The 20,798-nt window shown below is 42.1% G+C and overlaps 1 protein-coding gene across 1 annotated transcript in view; it reads right to left on the bottom strand.

The window, feature by feature from the left end:
- Positions 1 to 7,788: 7,788 nt before the first annotated feature.
- The window catches only part of LOC143785981 (multidrug resistance-associated protein 1-like), a 79,825-nt gene continuing 66,815 nt past the window's right edge, over positions 7,789 to 20,798 (bottom strand). The window contains exons 26-32 of the mRNA XM_077275143.1: positions 20,300 to 20,426; positions 18,399 to 18,500; positions 17,122 to 17,268; positions 13,261 to 13,419; positions 12,938 to 13,104; positions 12,440 to 12,634; positions 7,789 to 11,419 (exon numbers count right to left, since the gene is read on the bottom strand). Coding sequence (XP_077131258.1) covers positions 11,311 to 11,419; positions 12,440 to 12,634; positions 12,938 to 13,104; positions 13,261 to 13,419; positions 17,122 to 17,268; positions 18,399 to 18,500; positions 20,300 to 20,426 — 1,006 coding nt within the window. The 3' untranslated portion in view covers positions 7,789 to 11,310. The remainder of the gene's footprint in view (positions 11,420 to 12,439; positions 12,635 to 12,937; positions 13,105 to 13,260; positions 13,420 to 17,121; positions 17,269 to 18,398; positions 18,501 to 20,299; positions 20,427 to 20,798) is intronic.

The raw sequence follows: 20,798 nt of genomic DNA, 5'->3' as shown, positions 1-20,798 counted from the left end.
TTACACTGTTTAGGCACATCTGGGGCTCTGCAAACGCAACATGCTAACCACTATGTTTTCCAGCAAATTTTGAGCTCAAAAAGGTAAAATGGTGCTTCTCATTAACGAGCGCTGCCATGCGCCCAAACAGTAGTCTTTCACCACATGTGGGGTATCACTGTGCTCAGGAGAAATTGCACAACAGATTGAGATCTCGGCACCAAGATCTCAGGAGATGAGATCTCAGCGCCAAGATGTCCATCTGCGCATGCGCCGCCCCCGGCAGCCATTTTCCCAGAATCCACCGCATGGTAAGCCATGTAAGTGCAGGGGCTCTGGGCTTTCGTAAAATGTCGGCGGAGCCCTCGTACGACCGAACACCCGCAGAGGTGCACATCTGAAGACCCCTTCATCCCAGCTTGTGGCCTGCAGCAGCAACGCTCCACTCTTGCCTCCTCCAGCAACGACCCTGGGGCTCCGCTTCATCGCATAAGATGCATGGACTGTAAGACGCACCACAATTTTATTAAAATAATTTTTTTTCCCTATTTTTCTCCTCAAAATTTGGGGTGCATCTTATAATCCGGTGCGTCTTATAAACCACAAAATACGGTATTTATTATCTATTTTGTGTGGTATAACTATGTGGTTTAAGATAAGAAAGAGGATTATGTCAGCTCAGCCATAGTGGAGTCCGGAACCATAGTGCATTTACCTTTTTCGTCTATGTAGTTTAAGGGCTTAAGAATTGCAGAATTTTCTATTTTTTTAAAATTTTTTGATATTTTCATAAATAAGCACAAATCATATCAACCTAAATTTATCACTAACATGAAGTACAGACTGTCAGGAAAAAACAGTCTCAGAATCACTCGGATATGTTGAAGCATTCCAGAGTTCTTACCACACAAATTGACTGTAAGGGCTCATTTCCACTTGCGAGAAACATGTCCGTGTCTCGCATGTGGAAACCAAGCTGTGGCGCCAGCACTTTGGAGCGGGGCGTGCAGCTCCATGTGTTCCTATGCGGCCGCACGCTCCGCTCTGGAGTGCCAGTGCCACAGCTTGGTTTTCACATGCGAGACCCGGATGTGTTTCTCGCAAGTGGAAATGAGCCCTTACAATGCTACTCACTTGGGAGCGGTATGTGGTATCACAGGAACAGTTTCTATTTAAAAGTTGGGCTGGTTTATTGCAGTCCTCAAACCAATAAGTTTGTACCCTTTTTTATAGGCTATAACTGCTACTCTGACCTGTCTTTTTTTTTTTAAAGTAAATTTGCTTCAACCCTGCCATGTATAAGTCCAGCACTGCACCATCATCTTGTGAGGAGTTGTCTTTGGGGTCAAGGGCAACACATAAGGGCAGTGCCCTGACTTACAGATTTATTTTCATCAGTCAATTAAGGGTATGCTCACACAGGGCGTTTTTGCTGCTTTTTTTTCTGCAGCAAACCCTGATCTTCTTGGCAGGAAAGAAGCTGCGTCAAAAACACAGGTTTAGGTGCGTTTTTGTTGCCTTTTTGTTGCATCTTTTTTTTGGGTGCATTTTTTCCTCTTTGTCCATGCTAATGTCCTTGAATTTTTAGCACCAAAACTGCAGCAAACAATGATACCTGCATTTTGCTGCGTTTTTGCTGCGTTTTTCAACACCCTTCAAGTTAGTGGGTGAAAAACGCTGAAAAAACGCAGCAAAAACGCTAAAAGAAGTGACATGCTCTGTGTACAAACGCAGCAAAGCACAAAATACTGATCACACAAAAAAACAATGTGTGCGCATGAGAGTTCTGAAATCTCATAGAAAAATGTTTAGAATCGAGAGTCCTCAGTGGTTGATACCTTTTAATGGCGCCCAAGTTGTTTTTCTTTGCAGAGTCTGACAAGAGTGTGATAGGTTATCATGTTTCATCAATAATTCAGATACAAGTTTGTTGGCATTTGATCAAGAAAAATATTTTAACGGCAACAGAATAACAGATCTAATAAACTATGGATTAAAATCTATACATCATAATCCACATTGGTGCCATTGATTTCTATCTAACAGATACCTTATTCATAAATCTTAGCTTCTGTTTTTCTGTGCAAAGTTATGAACAGTTTCCAAATACCATTGTCTGCATTGAGCTCCAAGTATCTATAACTGAGTGATTGCTAGTCCATTTGAACCCGGAAGCAGAACTAATTAAATGATGTGATTAATAAATAAAAACAAACATTAGAAATATGACAATGGCTACTTCATTATTCTTTACAGTAAACCAAGAAATCCAGTATGTCCCCAGATTAAAGGGGAGTGTTAGAATGTACCAAACCTTTAACACTAGAGAGAAATATGTGCTGCTGAAATATTTAGCTAATCCAATGCTGCAAATTAATAACTTTTGCAAACTCTACTGATAAAAATTAACTTTGAAAACAAGGCCCTGATGAGACATTTTAAAAAGTACAACAGCTGAAGGTTTTTTTCTTTTACCATGTTCTTATGCCTCGTTTGGAATAAAGACACTATCAATATGTTCTGATGAGTGCCATAACTTTATTGTCTTTGAAAGTGAATTTAAGAATTTGCCCCATCCTACTGTAAACAGGTACATGGATGCAACAATGAGGAGACAGTGGTATTTTACCAACAACTATTTAACTAACAAAAAAAATCTATGTTAAGAAGCTAGGACTCAGCAGAAAGTCTAACATTACCAAAACATGAAGGAGAAAGCAGGCTTCTAGCTCAACAGGGAAGGGGCCGGGGGTTAAGCCTCCAAAGGCTGTAAGTGACAGACCTCACACCTTGAGCCAACTCAGTGCAGGACAAAGGCTTGCTTGCAATATATAGTCATGCTGAAGCTGATAGAGAACATTCTAAAAACATGATTTCAAAAGGAGTTATGGAGATACTATATTTCCTGGCCATACATTGTGTATATTTCTGAGATGTCCAGAACATGGCGAACACCTTCCAGGATCTCAATCCATTCTAGCACCCCGGGTGGAAGGGAGATACATATAATGGCTAATGGGATCCAGAGAGCCAAGATGTGTTTAGTCTCAATGTGTAGAAGAGGCTTGTCTGGATCCGATGGCGCCAAAGCAGCTTCCCTAGAACCGTCCATTAAAGTTATGAGTCATCTTAGGTTTTGGAGTTTTTAGCTGCTAGAGGCAAGAGAAGGGGAATTAGGTTCAGCCCAGAGCCAGATGGCAAGAGGGGAGTGACCCAAAGGAGATAAAGGCTGGTGTAAGGCCATATAGCCTCTCTCCTGTTATGCATGAAGTACACTTTGAAAGGGGATCATGTCGAGTAATGTGCTGTGAAGGACCCAGGAGCAAGCTGGCAGCCCATGCCCCCTGTGGCCCAGAGCACACAAGGTCTAACATCAAACCAGTAATTGACATGATCCATCTGCTTATATCTTTTGTTCTATCACTATTGTATTTGCATATCTGACCTTTGTATTTGTATAACCACCGTGTATATAGTGTATTGTCTAGTGTGCCCATAAGGCAGTTAAATATATAATTTAACCTTGAGTTGCTCTTTTATCTCGATCCACACATCCGTTTCTCAGTTTAACTTACCATGTTACCTGGGCTAGTGTCTGGCCCAATATAATCCTATTAATGGACAGAGATTATATCTGACGAGGAACTGGTGGCAGTTAGAGTTGAGCGACTTTTACTTTTTTCGGATCGAGTCGGGTTTCGCGAAACCCGACTTTGTCAAAAGTTGGGTCGGGTGAAATCGGCCGATTATTGCGAAAAGTTGGGGGCCGTCTGAAACACGAAACCCAATGCAAGTCAAAGGGGAATCAAAGTCGGCAGTGAGTGGAGGACAGGAAAACACCTACAGTGCCCATTTTAATGCCAAAAACATCAATTCTTATTACTGAAGCTTGTCAATCTTAATTTACTTTATAATAATAGTTAGGCATTGAAAACTGGGGGTCATTTGGCTAAAGTTGTGGGGGGTAGGGCTGGCTCAAGATTTTCGTGGGCCCAGGAAAAGCGGAATACGTCACGGCGGTGGAGCAGGGAGAGATAAGTATTTCAACTTTGCAAGTGCTGTGATCCTGAGCAAGCAGGGGGGGCCCACTCGTTGGCATTGGCACTGGCACAGGGCCCCTCATAGTAAGGCGGTGTGTTTGACGGCGGGTGGCGCCTCCCACTGGCAGAGACACTTTTGTGTACTATGAGGGGCCCTGTGCCAGTGACGTCGCCAACGCGTATGCCCCCCCACCTGATGAAGGAACCTGCACTTTCATCTGCACCTTCCTCTTTGTCCCCGTGTAAGGTGTTATAGTATGCGGGAAGGGGAACCTGACTTTCAGCAAGGTCAGATTCTGGCTGTGTAGAGTGCAAGGGGAATGTAGTGGTCTGGGTCAATGTACCAGCAGACTCATCTAGCAGTGGCTGGGCAATGGGCAGGATGAGGAGGAAACACAGATATAGGCCCAAATAATAAAGTGGGCTAAATGCAGTTCAAATGTGGTAACAGGACTAAACAGGCGGCATTGCTTTGTTCATTGGAGGACAACTGTAATGAGCGGCAGACAGTTAGTAGGCCCAAATAATAAAGTAGGCTAAATGCAGTTCAAAATTGGTAACAGGACTAAACAGGCGGCATTGCTTTTTTCAGCGGAAGACAACTGTAATGAGTGGCAGACACAGTTAGTAGGCCCAAATAATAAAGTAGCCTAAATGCAGTTCAAAATTGGTAACAGGACTAAACAGGCGGCATTGCTTTGTTCAGTGGAGGACAACTGTAATGAGCGGCAGACACAGTTAGTAGGCCCAAATAATAAAGTGGGCTAAATGCAGTTCAAATGTGGTAACAGGACTAAACAGGCGGCATTGCTTTGTTCAGCGGAAGACAACTGTAATGAGTGGCAGACACAGTTAGTAGGCCCAAATAATAAAGTAGCCTAAATGCAGTTCAAAATTGGTAACAGGACTAAACAGGCGGCATTGCTTTGTTCAGTGGAGGACAACTGTAATGAGCGGCAGACACAGTTAGTAGGCCCAAATAATAAAGTGGGCTAAATGTCTGCCAAAAAATTGTTCATAAATAAACAGGTGGCATAGCTAGGTACAGGGGTGGGCTCCTCTGCTGAGTAGCAGACAGTGGTAGTAGGCGCAAAGTATTAACTGGTCTAAATGGAGGCCTGGGCCCCTGTATATTTTAACTATCATCTATCATTTCAACAAATTTGTATTGGCAGTGCAATTGAAGGATTTAACAGCCCAGACTACACAGTGGTGGAGCAGGGAGAGGTAAGTATTGCAAGTGGTAGGGCACTGTTCGAGCTGGGGGGGGAACGCTCTCTCGTGGGCGGCGGTACTGGCACAGGGCCCCTTATATTACGATGGTGTGTCTGACGTTGGTTGTGCACCACCACCGTCAGAGACACTTCATTGTACTATGAGGGACCCTGTGTCAGTGCTGCCGCCCAAGAGTGGGCACACCAACCTGTCCAGGCAAACGGCACTCGCACGGGTGCTTGCGCCAGGTGGTGACCACAGCCCTGTGGGGGGAGTCAGCCCATTTAGTGAGGTATAAAAATGGCCTATGGTGGACATTCAACAGCTGCAAATGGAGGAATTGGAGCAGTCAGTAAGAGGAGGCCAACAGCAAGACATTTTTCAGGCAAGCTACGTGTCAGCAGGGGAAGGTGGGGGCAAATAATTTGAAATCCATGATTGGTTCATTTTAATGAAGGTTAGATCATCAACATTTCGGGTAGCCAGACGTGTCTTTTTTTCTGTCAGTATTGAACCAGCAGCACTGATTCGATGTCACCCATATGTTCTCCCACCCTGCGTCTGAATTCGCGCACGGTTTTACCCACTAGACCGCATTCACATGTGGCTTTGTACACCACCCCTTGAGTGCAACAATTAATAAAATGTCTGATTTCTTAGTCTTTATTTGTAACATTATTCCTAAAGCTCCTACCGGTCTTAAGGTTTTGGCATGCCACACAGTTGTGTACATTTGTAACAGCCCTTATGATTGTCCAGTCACATAGGAATTTGAGGTCTTTTATATTGACTGTGTATCAGTCTATCGCTGATGGACCTACCCCTTCTGTACATGTTCTACGGACGATCTGTCAACTTAGTTCCAATGTCAGTATCCATGAGAAGGACCATCCAATGTCTATTAAGAATCTCACAACCTTGTTGGGCCACATTATCAAACGTGGTTACAAATTCTCATGCAGTCCACTTCGGGGGAGGGGGGGGGCACCTTGGGTCTGAGCAAATCTGATCCAGTTTTATTTTTTGCTTCCTGATAAGCTTTCCTGACAATGTGGTCAGGATAAACCCTGACCCTCAGGTATCTTGTCTGTTTTCTAAAAGTTTCATTGATTCTGCAGTTCCTCCTTTTTTTGAGCTACTAACCTTTTGGAATGCCCCTTTTCAGGTGTATTGGGTGATTGATTTCCCATCTCAACAATGAGTTAATTGCTCTGGGGGTTTTTGAATGTATGTGTTAGAAGTTCACCATTCATATCCAGGAACAGCAGAGAGGACTCCTCCAATACGCAAGAGAAATACATACCGACATCATGAAGATTGAGTATGGCTATGAAGCTGTTAAATTCATCCTCATCACCTCTCCAGATTAAAAAGACATCATCAATATATCATGTCCATAGGTCCAATTTGTTGGTATGTTCATCCATGCTGTTCCCAAATACCCTGGTCTCCTCCCACTAGCCCAGGAACACGTTTGCGTAGATGGGAGAACATAGACAACCCATGGCAGTGCCCCTGAGCTTGTGGTAGAATCTCAACAACAATAATGAACTCATTGTGGGCTTGATATCGGCATCCTCACATGCTGGGGAAGTATGGCACAGCTTCCACGTCGATGCTCCCAAGCATTGCCTCAGGATCTACAGAGTGGCAATCCAATTTAAGCAACAGATGTGGGGTATCACGTATATACCACTGGAGGGCTGTCACCAATGGTTTTAACATCTGGTCAAGATAAATGCTACAATTCTGTCTCAGACTGTTAATTCCTGATATATTGGGTATCCCCTTCAAGGGATCAAGTCCCTTATGTATCTTCGGTAAACAATAAAAAGTTGCAGTAACTCCATGTGGAGGCAATAAATAATGATATACTGTTTCATTGATTACTTTGGTTTCCAATCCTTCATCCAATATACTGGTAGATTTCAATTCCCTGGTGTGTATTTCAGTGGCATTAGATGGTAATAGTTTGTAACCTTGTCGGTCATTGAGAAGGTCAAGGACAACCACAATGGTCGTCACATTCTAATCGATTTATTATCTGTATTTCGGACTTACTGCAATTAAAAATAGTGTCTTTCCTGGGTAGAGAGATTAAAACCTGGAATGGCAATGCTATGGGGACAACGTTTTTATTTAAATTAGGTTCCTGAGTTGAGTAAGCAGGAGGTTCCAGTAGTGGACAACCCCTTTAGCAAGGATTGCTCGATTTGCCATCATCTAAAGCAGTATATGCAGTTTACAGGATCCGCAGGTCACATTTTTATATAGGATTTCCACTGCTGCATTTAGCTTTGCAAATATCTTTGTGAAAACGCTGCGATTTTGCTACTTTTTCTCCCTTTAAATTGCATTTTTCATCCACACAGCTGGTACTTTTCAATGCAGTTCTATATTCACTATTCCTTTAGTAAAATACATATTGCTTTCCGATTACTCACTTCAGAAAGAACATCACAATAAAATAAAATAAATGATCCATACTGTTTTCATTAGATATATTTTATTCATTTCTGTATTACATGTACACATACAGTATATTCAAGTCCGTTGTATATGTTTACATAATATAAAAAATAGTTTCTAATTACCCAAAAAAAAAAAGATTTTTCTGTAAAGTTATCTTTTGCTTGACTTTGCGTTAATACTACAACCCCCTTGCCCCTGTAAGAATGTGGAGGTGTTGCCCACGTTTCCCCATGTAGAAACTTGTATTGCTACAAATGCATTTTTATGTGCAACGTGTTTAGTGATGTATGTTATTAGTGATTAAGTTGTGTTCTGTCCAGCACTGGGTAGTTGACAGGGAAGGACAGAGTTAATGGTTGGGACTAGCCCAGAGTGGGAGGGGATAATGTGACGGGACAAAGGGAGCTTCCTGACAGAAGTCAGATAGGGCCTATCGAGCAGCAGAAGACCTATGGTCTGACCAATGAGCAGAGCCATATGAAGAGGGTGTCACTGAAGTGAGAGGAGACCAAGGCTATGGATACCATGATCGAGGGTAGAGACGAAGAAAAAAAAGAGAGTGATTCTCCGGGGTCGGGGTCTGAGGTCTAGGGGGACGGTCCCGTGGTCGCAAGAGCAGGGAACATGAGATGGAGAGTGTACCCCATGTGTTAGCTTCTCTGCTTGCTGACGCCTTGGAACTAAGTAGTGACCATAGTGGAATAAGTAGCTCCTCTAGGGGGAAAAGCAAGTGGAACCGTGGGTTGAGTATGACTTTCGCTTATTGGACTGTAATGCTGTTATTGGGGACAATGGGGAACTCCGGAAGCACTGTGCTGGGTGGTGGTGAAGGCAGAGGAACTAACTAAGAGAGAACGCATATGAAGATGTTCTATGTGTTAAGAGGAACGTCCATGAAGATTTGCACCCACTAAACACTGTACATACTCCTCCCCATGTTATTATTCAGTAAAAGACAGTTTATTTTTGTGTGGTGGTCTCTCTCATTTAACTTTATAACATCCGGACCTGGCCATCCTTAGTCACCGGCATCATGTGGTCTGGAAGGATGTGCACCCCAACAGCTAAAGTTCACGCACCCAACCAGGTCCCATTTTCCTGTAGCGTGTTGGGACTGAAAACACAAGTACCTCTTCAACGTGCCACGTTACACCCCAACATATACACATTTATAAAAACAATGACAATGTAAAACATTTCGGAAGCCATTTACATGACACTCAAACATTGTAAAACCTACACGGTTTTGTGACTTGAAGAGGTAGTTGAGCATTGCCCGTTTAGTGCATGTTATTTGTACTGACAAAATTGCATATTGTGGTAAGCGTTACAACTGGATTAGGTTCTAAAAACGTTATCACGATTTATTTATCTGTGAGCAGTGGCAGAAACATATCCCATAAACAGGATAGATGATTAATGCCTGATCTCATGAGGGTCTGGCTGCTGGGCTCCCACTAATCCTGAGAATGCGGGGGCCTCATTTTCCTTGTATGAATGGAAGGGTTATGCACCTGTACCACCAGAAACTCCATTCTCGCAATATCAGGAGCTCCCATTGGTCATATATTTGTTATTTATAGGATGATCTCTTTAAATAAACTAACGCTAAAAACATTTTGGCACATAATTTAAAGAGGAACAGTCACCAAATGTGTTAAAACAAAAAAAGTTATCTAGTAAATAAAAATAAGAGTCAAAGTCTCTTCAATGGTAATTAATTTTTCTAATTCGTTATATTTAAAGATTTATGTTTTCTACTAGTTAAAGTTTCTTTTATTAAAATATTTGGGGATAGGCCCTCTTTTAAGGCACATAACTATAAAATCAGTTAAGGAGTTAAGGAAAAAAAGGCACACACAGATAATTAAAAAATGCATTTTTAATACCAAGACACTTAAAGAAATACTCCTCCTCCCATCAAGGTTTTTATCATCTTACTACATTGCAATCATCATATTATATAGCACTGTGCACTTACAATTGCTCATTTTGCCTTTCTACCCAGCTAATTCTTCTTTTTTCTCTGCTCTATGTAGGAACAGGAAGTCTCTTCTCCCTGCATAAATAATTCCCCTCTTCAACTCCTGACCCATCTTCTCTGCTCCTCCACCTGCCAGGAACTTTTGCAGTGACTCGTGACTCATACAGGAAAAATTGACCTCCTGTTTTTACATAGAGCTTAGAAGGAATCAGCTAATCAGTTATTAATCACGTGATGTCATAGACCTAATGGAAAAGAGAAGAATTAAATGGGTAGAAGGGGAAAATGAGCAATTGTAAGTACATAGTGCTATATAATATGTCTGCATTATATGAGGGGATAAAAACTTTGATGGGAGGGCTTCTTTAAATAATCTTTTTATATTAGCCATAACGGTAGTTTCGCTGCTCAGGACCCCCCATGCTGCTTTCACTGCGCACTCACTCTGTAGGGAACGCTATCATTTTGAGAAAGGATTGTCCATTTGGTTTTCCTTATTTATGACACGTCATATGAACGATCAAAATGTTAAGGTGAATTTGCTTTACAATACTTTTTTTTGCTTTTGCTTTGCAAGGAACCGATCCAATACACAGATGTAACATTTCCAATCTTTTTTATACTTTGCATCCACTACTGAAGGGAAGAATTTTAAAAAATATATTGCTTTATATGCCATGATAAGGCCATATTCATATTCTTCCATCTTCCTTCTTATAAACCTCTATGCTATAGTTGGAAAATTATGTATACGTTTTTTCTAATATGTATTAATAAAAATGATACATTTTATTTTCAACCCTTCTCTTTTGGTGGTATACCGTTACTCCAATTTTTGGTTTTCCTTGGTATGTACACAGAAAGCTGTGATGTGGGCAGGATTAGCTACTCGCTACATCTAAAAACTCTGATTGTGTGACAACTGTTGCACCCAGTAAACTAAGTGATACATCGTTGAAATCAGTGTCTATGTCCCTACATTATGCTGCTCTCAGACGATGTAGCAAAAACCTGGTGAAAGATTCCCTTTAACATGGGTCTATATCAGATTGAAGAATGACAGATGTTTGACGAATAGCATCCATCCAGGCATCTGTCAGAAGTATACTTTTTTTCAGGTTTATTTCACATTTTGAGCCATACATCTCAGGACAAGTTGGATTTAAAGCTACATTATCAGAGTTTCCAAGCAAATTAAAAATGTAGCTAAATCATCCTACCAGGACTCTATTAGAGAGTTATCTAACCTACAATATACAGATGCTGTAACTTTTTTTTAAGTTGCTGGAAAATCCCTTTAAGGAAGGGACACATTTGTATGTGCTTTGGAAACAGAAGGTCTAAGGGGTCAACTTTCTCCTTGTGGATTTGGCCAAGTTTTTCATTTTTTAACTAATATAGTTGCGTTATTTTTCTGTGCATAGTCTCGTGCCAAGTTTCCTATTACTTATTATGTAATAATTTACTTGCGTGATGTTTTTCCTGCAGTTCTTCATATTCAGTAATAACTACCTGACACAACTCTAAGGCACTGAGGCTTTGTAGAAAACATTGTTCGGCATGGTGCATATTGTTCTTCCCTCCAGTGAATATACAGTACTGTGCATTGGGTTTACATAGTTAAATGATATTTGCATCTTTGGCCATAAAGTAAAATAGTCCTTTATTTTCCAGTAGTCTTGATGGAGTGTCAAATTCTACAATTTCACCTTTATCAAAGACAACTATCCTGTACGGAAGGAAAAAAAAAGTATTAATAAACATTTTAAGAACATTGCTGTTCCAAAGAATCTGCTCTGATATCTTAACAAATTGCAGAGCTATTGAGGTACGCATTAATGTAATAGGACATTAGATTTTATTCACATTCTACAAAGATGGTTGATTAAAACGTAGAGAGTAACCGTCGTTTTAATTTTCATGCAATAAATCAATAATATATGTGCTAATAAGAAACTTTGTAATATAGTCTAGGGAGACGTTAACGCTATGCAATGGATATTCCAATTCTTAGTAGATCACTGCATGGCCTATAAGTCTCCTTACACCAACTTGTCACTCTCAACAAGGAGAAACTTTGTAATATATCTTATCAAATAAATGAGCTTCTTTCTCCACCAGGACTGATCATTCATCCCAAAATTCTCTATCCCTGGGTAAACTCTGTGTTCAGTGAAGACAGATTGTTACATCGCTGATATAGGAGATGGCAGTTGGTGCTTATAAAGTTCTATGTAGAGGGGAGGAGAAAGAAGAGCCACTCGCTCCTCCCTACCTACATCAACTCTTGTCAGTAGCAATTCTAAAAATTATTATTAACCCTTTAAAGAGCCCGTCACATGACTTAGGATAAGAAGCCAAGCCAGAAACTCCATTTTCAGAAATGTGTTATTGGTGTTTGCCCCTCATCAGTGCAAAACAGGTGGTTTGATTTGGCTGGGTGAGAGGCCTCTAGCAAGGGTTCTCAGGCGTAAATTAAGAGTGCCGTATTGGTCTAGAGTGACATTAATGCTATGCAATGGAAATTCCAATTCTTAGTAGATCACTGCATGGCCTATAAGTCTCCTTACAGCAACTTGTCACTCCCACGAAGGAGAAACTTTAACCCTTCGATATTTGTAATAATAACTTAATGTGATTTTTACAGTCCATTACTAGTTGACTACAAGGTAATAAAACTAAACACTTGGGTGCCATAATAATTACAATAAAGGATAATGTGGCAAACATAAAAATAATAAAGGATTACCGTGTATAATCCATGATTGTGTTGAGTCTATGAGCAATCGTGATTACAGTACTATCCTTAAATTCTTCTCTGATGGTCGACTGAATGAGTTCATCAGTCTCCAGGTCCACGGCAGCAGTGGCTTCATCTAGCACCAGGATTTTTGTCTTACGAAGAAGGGCTCTTGCCAGGCACACCAGCTGACGCTGGCCAACACTAGAGGATAAAAAGAGCCACTTTTTAGCAATAGAAAAGGGCAAATAGTATAATTCATGAATACAGCTTTGACATCTCCCGGCAGAAGTAAATATTTATTCTATGGCTATCTTTATTATTGTTTCCCTATGAGAACAGAACACAGCCTAACACACAAACAGGATCCATGACATCATCACAATAGAACACAGCCTATTTACAAAGCACACATTGAAAACTTGGCAGCACACTGGGAGCCCATCACCATTTTTACAAATTCTATAACATATGACTGTATGCAACATATGCGTTTTATAACCATACCTCAGATTTTCTCCTCCTTCAGAACATATGTGATTAAGGCCATCAGGGAAGGACGACGCAAAACTTTTTAAGTGAGCCAATTCTAGGGCTGTCCAAATGTCCTCGTCTGAGTAATTATCAAATGGATCAAGATTCATTCTCAGGGACCCAAAGAATAAAACTGGATCCTATATAAGGTAAAACGGACATATTAGGTTCAGAACAGATTGCACTATTCAACTATAAAATGTAGATTTATTAATAATATTTTGAGTCTTAAAAACTGAATAAAAAAAGCAATGAATAAATCTGCATACAAAAAGTGTAAACCAAGTTGGCTTTACCTGTGGGATGATTGTTATCTTAGATCTCAGTTGATGAAGGCCTAGCTTTGATACGTCTATTCCATCAATGTGAATTGTCCCAGTTGCAGGCTCCAAAATTCTGAACAAACCCAAGGTAAGAGAGGACTTCCCAGCTCCAGTTCTCCCTACGATGCCAACCTGTCCATACACATTAAGAACAGAAGCCATGACGGTACTATTACCAACAACGTCTGTAGTCAGCTTTACTTTTCTACCAGTAATGTATTGAGTGAAGTATGGTTATTAGCTGTAAGGGTATGTACCACACTATCAGATTTCTAAAAATCACTCTTATAGAAAAATAAAATTGTTGTTTCATCATGTTTTTTACCAATTAAGGAGATTTTCATAATTCCGCAAATGCCCTTAAAGTGATTATTTTGTGATAACTTACAGTTCGGTGATGGTACAACCACCCATATGGGGTGCCGATTGGGTTGACTTTTTTCTCCTTTATATCGGGGCAGCAGTCTGCCCCTCCATTCATTCTCTTTAGGGGTGCTTAAAGAAACCAAGGGCATCACTCAGAAGTTCCATAGAGAATTATTGGAGCAGCCAATAGCTATTTATTTCACAAATGGCATGATAGTTTTAATGGAAAAGGTTTGAGTAGGTCATTAATATGAGATCAGTGGGGGGTCTGAAAACCGGCAAAGAAACCGATCAGCTGTAACCAGTATTGGCAGCATTATGTCTTCCTATATCGCCCCACCAATCTCACATTGAAGATCTAGCCAATGGGCAGGTCATTAATTATTCAGTCCTGGACAAACCTTTAAGAACTTTTGCAGTAACAATAAAGCCCTTTAAAATTAAAGGGGTTGTCCAGTCTTAATAGCGCGAGTCTGCATTCACTCTAAAGAAGTAAGTATTATAGACACTCAGCGGTAGATGCATGAGGGCGCTCCATGGTAGAATGTGTCGTGAGTAACTATGAAGAAAACATGAAGAAAATATCATTGCAATTCCAGTTGCAAGTGATAAAGAGTGAATTGATTTCATACCAGCAGTCTGTGCAGATGGGCCAACGTTTCGGTCTATCAGACCTTGTTCACGGCCATCACGGAGGGACAGACATGTACGTGCTGAGGGTGTTAGTGCAGTGCCCCAGAGTCCTGGTTGCTGCAGTGATGTCGCTCTTCCACCAGGGGGAGTGATATTACGTCTGATGGTACTAAAGGAGTTCATCTTTCCAGGTATCACAAACCATACACCACACTTCACACTCCAGTCCACCAGGGGGAGCCTTGCTTCTATCTATTAGGGCACTCCTCACACACGGGTAAAACTGGTGGGTTGGATAGGAAGTCAGTCAGAAGCTACGTGGGTTTGACCCAGAGAGGACCTGTCAGGCAGACAGGGGGAGAAGGAGGAACATCTGAGCTGCACACAGAGGGTCCCTGTCAGGGGTGGGATCCTGACAGAGGCCAAGCACGAGATAGAACGTTACGGAGCTGCGCCTGCACCCATTGCGGCAGCATCCTAAGAAAGGACACGAAGAGAAGTGTATTGTGGAGAGTGAGAAACAAAGTCACGGCACAAGGAGATAATACCGGGAGGAGTTCTGCCCCAAGATCGGCAGCGTCCTTCTGAGGCGTGTAGCCGGTGGCCGGAACACCGAGAGAGTAATTGACTCTACGCATTACTTCAGAGACCGGCAGGACAGTCAATTCCAAGTTGGTTGCCCGACCTTAATACCTACGAAGACACGGAGGCAAATTGTGGGAGAGGGGCGTCTCTAGGGTCCCTATAAATAAGCCTCAGGCCATCAGTCATACGGGTTGTCCTATCCATACCATCTGGGGGACAAAGAGAGAGAAGATTAGAAACATCCATGAAAGTTGTGAGGACTATCCCGTGGTGCTCAGCAGGGAGGTACTACAACACACAGGCGCTAGTAGGAAGGCTACTGATTTCCAACTGGATAAGGGAACTCTGGATGTGCCTTCGGACCGGCCGGACTCTGCCAGCCCTGTGAACGGTACTCTGGACTGTGGACGCTGAAGTCTTCAGTAAAAGGTAAAGAGACTGCAACCTTTGTGTCCTCGTTATTCATTGTGCCTTACATCGTCCACCATCACCACCTACACATCTGGGAAGCCCTGGGGAGATACTTCACTTGTGGGAAGGTACACCATCTAGCTGCCATTCCATCACCCCAGCGGACCCATAGCAGCGTCGGTCACCCTGACCGAATACCACAGGTGGCGTCACGAACGCCAGACAAACTTTAATTGGATGCCCCTCAGAAGGGACACGGACCGGGTCGGGCCACCGTGACATCCCCAGAACCCAGGGAGAAAGACCCGGTACCGAGTACCCAATTGCCCTTAACGTGGGGGCGCTCCATTTGTCAATTGGAAGTGTCATGGTATTTTCTTCATATTTACTGCATTGACTGCAGTCTTGGGAATCCTCACATGGCGTGCACTGCAAACTGTGACGATTCTCCGGGAACCAGCGCAGGGAACAGCGGTCATGTGGCCCTAAGAATATTATATGCATACTCCTGGCCACAATCCGACTAGACTGTTTCTGGCCAAGCTTAATACAGTTGCATTGAGTGAGGCCGCACCCATCCAGTCGAATGATGATCGGGAGTATGGATATTGGTTACCTGCAGTCACATGACCGCCGATCCCGGAGCAATCACCGGAGAATCCTCGCAGTTTGAAGTGTGCGCGATGTGAGGATTCTTAAGTCTGCAGTCCCATAGAGTGACTGCAGACTTGTCGTTTTACGCTGGGCAACCACTTTAACCAGGAAAAACCCCAATCACGTCAGATACCAGCATGAGACAGTCTGATCAAAATGAATTAAAACAATAAAGAAGTGATGCAACAATGTGACTTATCACCTATCCAAAAGAGCGCTGGGACCCCCAACCATCCCAAGAGCACTGTACTCGGTAGCCACTTACAGTCCCAGGAGCAATGGCACCGTGCATGCGTGGATTGATTCCAATGGGGCACTTTAGAGCCTAGTATTTGAGATCGTTGAGTGTTCCCCATCGGTATGCAAGAATCCTTACGTCAGGTGATGGGAACAACCCTTTAAGAGTGTACAGACTATATGTTTTTCATTAAAAAAAAAAGTGACTGTTTATAGACTTTTATAATTATGTCCCAATTCAAGCAAAAGAAAAAGAACAAAAAAAATAGAATTAAAAAAACATTATTTTTAACTAGAAAAAAAACATTTATTTTTAACTGGAGTCATAACTCCAATCCAGTGCTAACTCCACCTGTCCTCCCCTTTGTTGCTGTGCATGGCTCTGTTCACATGCAGCGTTTTTTGCAGGGGATTTTCCACAGCCAAAACCTGTTCTCTTGGCAGAAAAAACATTGAAATCTAAATGCCCATTTTGCAGCGTTTTCACAGCATTCTTTTTTACACATTTTTGGGTGCAGATTACACGTGTGCTTTCTCTATGGTGCATGTTAAACAAAGTTGGTTTTATTCAATTAAAATGTTTCATAAACGCTGCAAAAATACCGCAAAAAAACATTGTTGCGTTTTTGCATCATTTTTTCACTTTCTCATTGCTTTCCATAGGTGAAAAATTGATTCATAAGCGTTTTCAGAAACGTTGCAATTTTCAAATTTAATCAGAAAAAAACAAGCGTATAAATCAGATTTTTGAAATCTCATAGCTTTTCCTGCATAGAAAAAGGACTTAAAGGGAAAGACTGGAGCAGAATTTATATTATAATGTTATATTATCTGTTCACATTTTTTATATTCCCATTTCTTATAGGACAAAAATTAGCTTTATCCCAACTCCGATTCTCAGACAGACAATTCTCTAAGGATTTCCTGAACAGAAAAAACCACACCAACCTTTTCTCCAGGTTGGATAGACGCAGTGACTTTCTTTAAAGCCAGTTCTAGGTCTTTCCTATACCTCAGGCCGTAATTCTGAAATTCTATTTTACCAGCGTGTGGCCATTCTGATGGTGCTAAATCATGTTCTGATGTCCATGGGGCCTAAGGAGACAATATTGTATGAAACGTATGAGAAATAGTCAAAAATAATCAATTAAGATGTGTTTGCAGTCTTACTGTAAGAAGATGGACATACTACCCACGTTCAACTGTGAAGACGCGCGTATTGTAATGTGTAGTGTGACATGTTATTAGTGACGGTGTTATAGTTTGATCGACAGTAGAGAGAGTTAGAGTTAGTGCTTGGGACTAGCCCAGAGTGGAAGGGGTCAAAGTGAAGGTACTGAGACAATTTCCTGTCAGGAAGTCAGATAGGGCCCAGCGTGCAACAGAAGCAGACCTATGGTCTGACTAGTCAGTAAAGCCACGTGGTGCGAGTGGCCCTGATTTGAGTGGAGACCGAGTCAGTGGAAAGTGACAGAACGACAGAGTGGTGCACCAGAGACAGGTTCAAGGACAGGATGTCTAGCAGTGTGGCCCCAAGTTTACCAGAAAGAGAGGTAAGGGGCCAGGACGGAATAGTGAACTTGAGACGGAGAGAGTACCACAAGGAATCAGCAAGCAGAGAAGTAATGGACCATAGTGGCAAATTAGTTCACCTAAGGCAAAGGAGGATGAATAACCATGGGTTCAGGACAGGACTCTCACTTACTGGACTGCACTACTGTACTGGGTTGTGGTGTAGGCAGAGGAACTTGGGGGCAGAAAAAAGTAAGCCTGGAAGGGGTAGAGAGGTATGGGGGTCATCAGCAGACCTCTGGCTGTCATGAAAACCCATCAGCACCCCACGATTATGTCACTGGAGTGTGGGATGATGCGTTCCTCTGTCAGCTTGTGTTAAATCCCACTGTCAATATCTGAAAGCACGATTTAACAGGTTAACAGCCGCGGGCAGAGCACCAATCCACCCATGGCTGTTAAAGGCACATTACGGAGGATTAAATCAGCTGTCATGAGCAAGGAAAGATGCAGGCTCAGCGTGTGAGCCCGCCTCAAAGGCAGGGACACAACATATGACGTAAATATATGACGTAAATATACGTCATATGTCAACAAGGCATTAAGTCTGGAGTGTTACTTAATACATATGGCTAATAAGTGCTGTAACTAGTCCAGCTACATACTTACAATACAACAAATACTATATGCCCCTCATTCATACAGGTCCTTACCTCTGGCTCCACATCACAATACTCCTTCACTCTCTCCACAGAAACGGAGTTTGTTTCCATGTCGGTAGCAGTGTGCACGGCCTCTTTTAAAACACCTGTCAACTATAAAAAACAGCAATTATCACTTTTTACAATTATTAGGTGTTTAGACATCTATTCAAGTAGAGTCTGCTTAGGCCAGCTGCTGCCTCTGGCCCAGTGGGCCCCTCTACAGGAACACCACCAGCTATCATTGGTATAAGGGGAGGTGCAGACGATATGATGGGGCTCCGATTCATTAAGACTTGCATTGCGCACAGTTCTGCTTTAAGAAACGCACTTTTAAGACATTTGATTGGTGGACAGACACATGCCCCGTTATGGCTCCTTCCCAGCTTCGCCCATTTTGACTGAGTGGCTTCAAACTGGCATGAAAATGTCAAAGACTGCCAAATTTTTACACAATTCTGCGTTGCACAAAATAACTTTTTCAAAGCAATTTATGACACTTTTCAGGCATAAAAGCTTTGATGAATTGAACCCAAAAACTTTTGGAGTTGTCTACGATACCAAAACTGCTCCCATCACAGACCTATGAAGCTACTCTAGAGCAAAAAAGAGGCAAATGTGCCCAGTTATGTGGCGTAGGTGACTGGCGTATGTTGTTCAGGTTACTGAGAAAGATGAGTGGTAATTAAAGGGATCATGTCCCGCTGTACATGCAGTCCAATCTGTATAGAGAAGGAGAAGCAGAGCACGCTTATATATAGGTTTGCTGGAAAACATTCTGTATAGCCTGTATTTAAGTTATTGAAATCTCTGGTGCCCCTTGGGTGGCCCTAATCTATGATTGACAGCTATATCTGCATGCTCAGACACAGGGATGACTGTCAAATACTGATTAGCACCGCCCACCGGACTCGTGTGCATACAAGCACAAGGGATTTCAATGAAGAAAATGCAAGCTTTTAAGAAACTTTTCCCACAATATGTACATCAATATGTTCAGCTCCTCCTACTTCATAACATCCAGCCTGCAGATCAGATACCATTTTCAACATGACCGGTCCCGTTAAGTCCCTTTGACAGTCATATTGGTGTGCATTAAACTTCCCAAAGAAGAGACATAAGAAACTGCACACATTCACCGGTGCAACGTCGTATGTGCATCACGCTGCAATGAGGACACTCCAGCCCCACTGATCAAAACAAGAGTTGGGAATCCCGGGATTTAAAAGGGGTTGTCCCACAAACAAAGTACATTTTGATTAATATATCTTAAAATAAAAATAAGTTCCAAAATTGGATGTGTTAAAAAATATGTTCCTGTCCCGAGATAATCTTAAAAATGTGCTCTGCGTAATGAATATGTCCAACCATGCAGGTAATAGGTCAGATATATCACAGCTCCTGGGCAGGGGGAAAAGCAAAAGAGTATACAAACAGGACAGCCGGGGTTCACAGTTGATTCTTTTTTAAGTTTTTAAACAGGCAGGGACTGGGAAATGTTTTTCCTTACAGAAACCAGCAGCTGGGATCCCCGGTTGGCCTGTCTGTATACTCTTTTGCTTCCCCCCTGCCCAGGAGCTCTGGTATGATCAGTCCATGTTCCTGCACGGTCAGACACAGACAGTACACAGTACAGAGCAGGGCCACATTTATAAGATTATCCCGGCACAGGAACATTTCTTTTTAACACATCCAATCGTTGAACTTATTTTTATTCCAAGAGCCATTAATTAAAATGTACTTAGTTCGTGGGACAACCACTTTAAGGAGATTTGTAGACCTCCCATCCAGAAGTTACTGATTACTGGTCTGGCTGATGGACTGGAGTTATGCAAACTGGTTATCCCATCTCTCGATATTATTTAATGGTTCAGCATCTGATTAGGCAGTTTTGTGCATAGCATTATACTTACCCGAAGAGAGTTCACTATAGCAAGGCCAACGAGTCCAGGAGAAATGCTCTCCCTGAAAAGCACCCCCACAATAGCAACTGTAAAGACGATGAAATTACTAAGGAGATCACAGCGGACACTCAGCCACCTAAGAAACAAAACAACGCAAAGATTACAACCAACAGCTAAACCTCCATCAAACTAAATAAACAATACATTTCCATCAAAGGGGAAATTCAAGGCATCTATTAGCCCGAATACCTTATTGCACTTATTGTTACAGCGGCTGAGCTTGGCTCTTGTCATCTAGCTTCTCCTCTTCTCTGATCTAAGCACTAGGCTAATTAGGCTTAGAGTTGAGCAGCCGACTCATGGCCAACAGTCCTGTTGCTAGGGACACACTGCCTAACAACCGCAGTCTTGTAGACCAACATTTAGCACCCTACAAGCTGAACATATGTCTCAGGTTACTAGAGCATAAAAAATATTCTTAGTGAATTGACTCATAGTTCTCTTATGC

This window comes from Ranitomeya variabilis, chromosome 7 (genome assembly GCF_051348905.1).
Source record: "Ranitomeya variabilis isolate aRanVar5 chromosome 7, aRanVar5.hap1, whole genome shotgun sequence".
Taxonomy (NCBI): Eukaryota; Metazoa; Chordata; class Amphibia; order Anura; family Dendrobatidae; genus Ranitomeya; species Ranitomeya variabilis.
The sequence above is the reverse complement of the archived record's forward strand: the minus strand, read 5'-3'. Positions and strand labels throughout refer to the sequence as shown.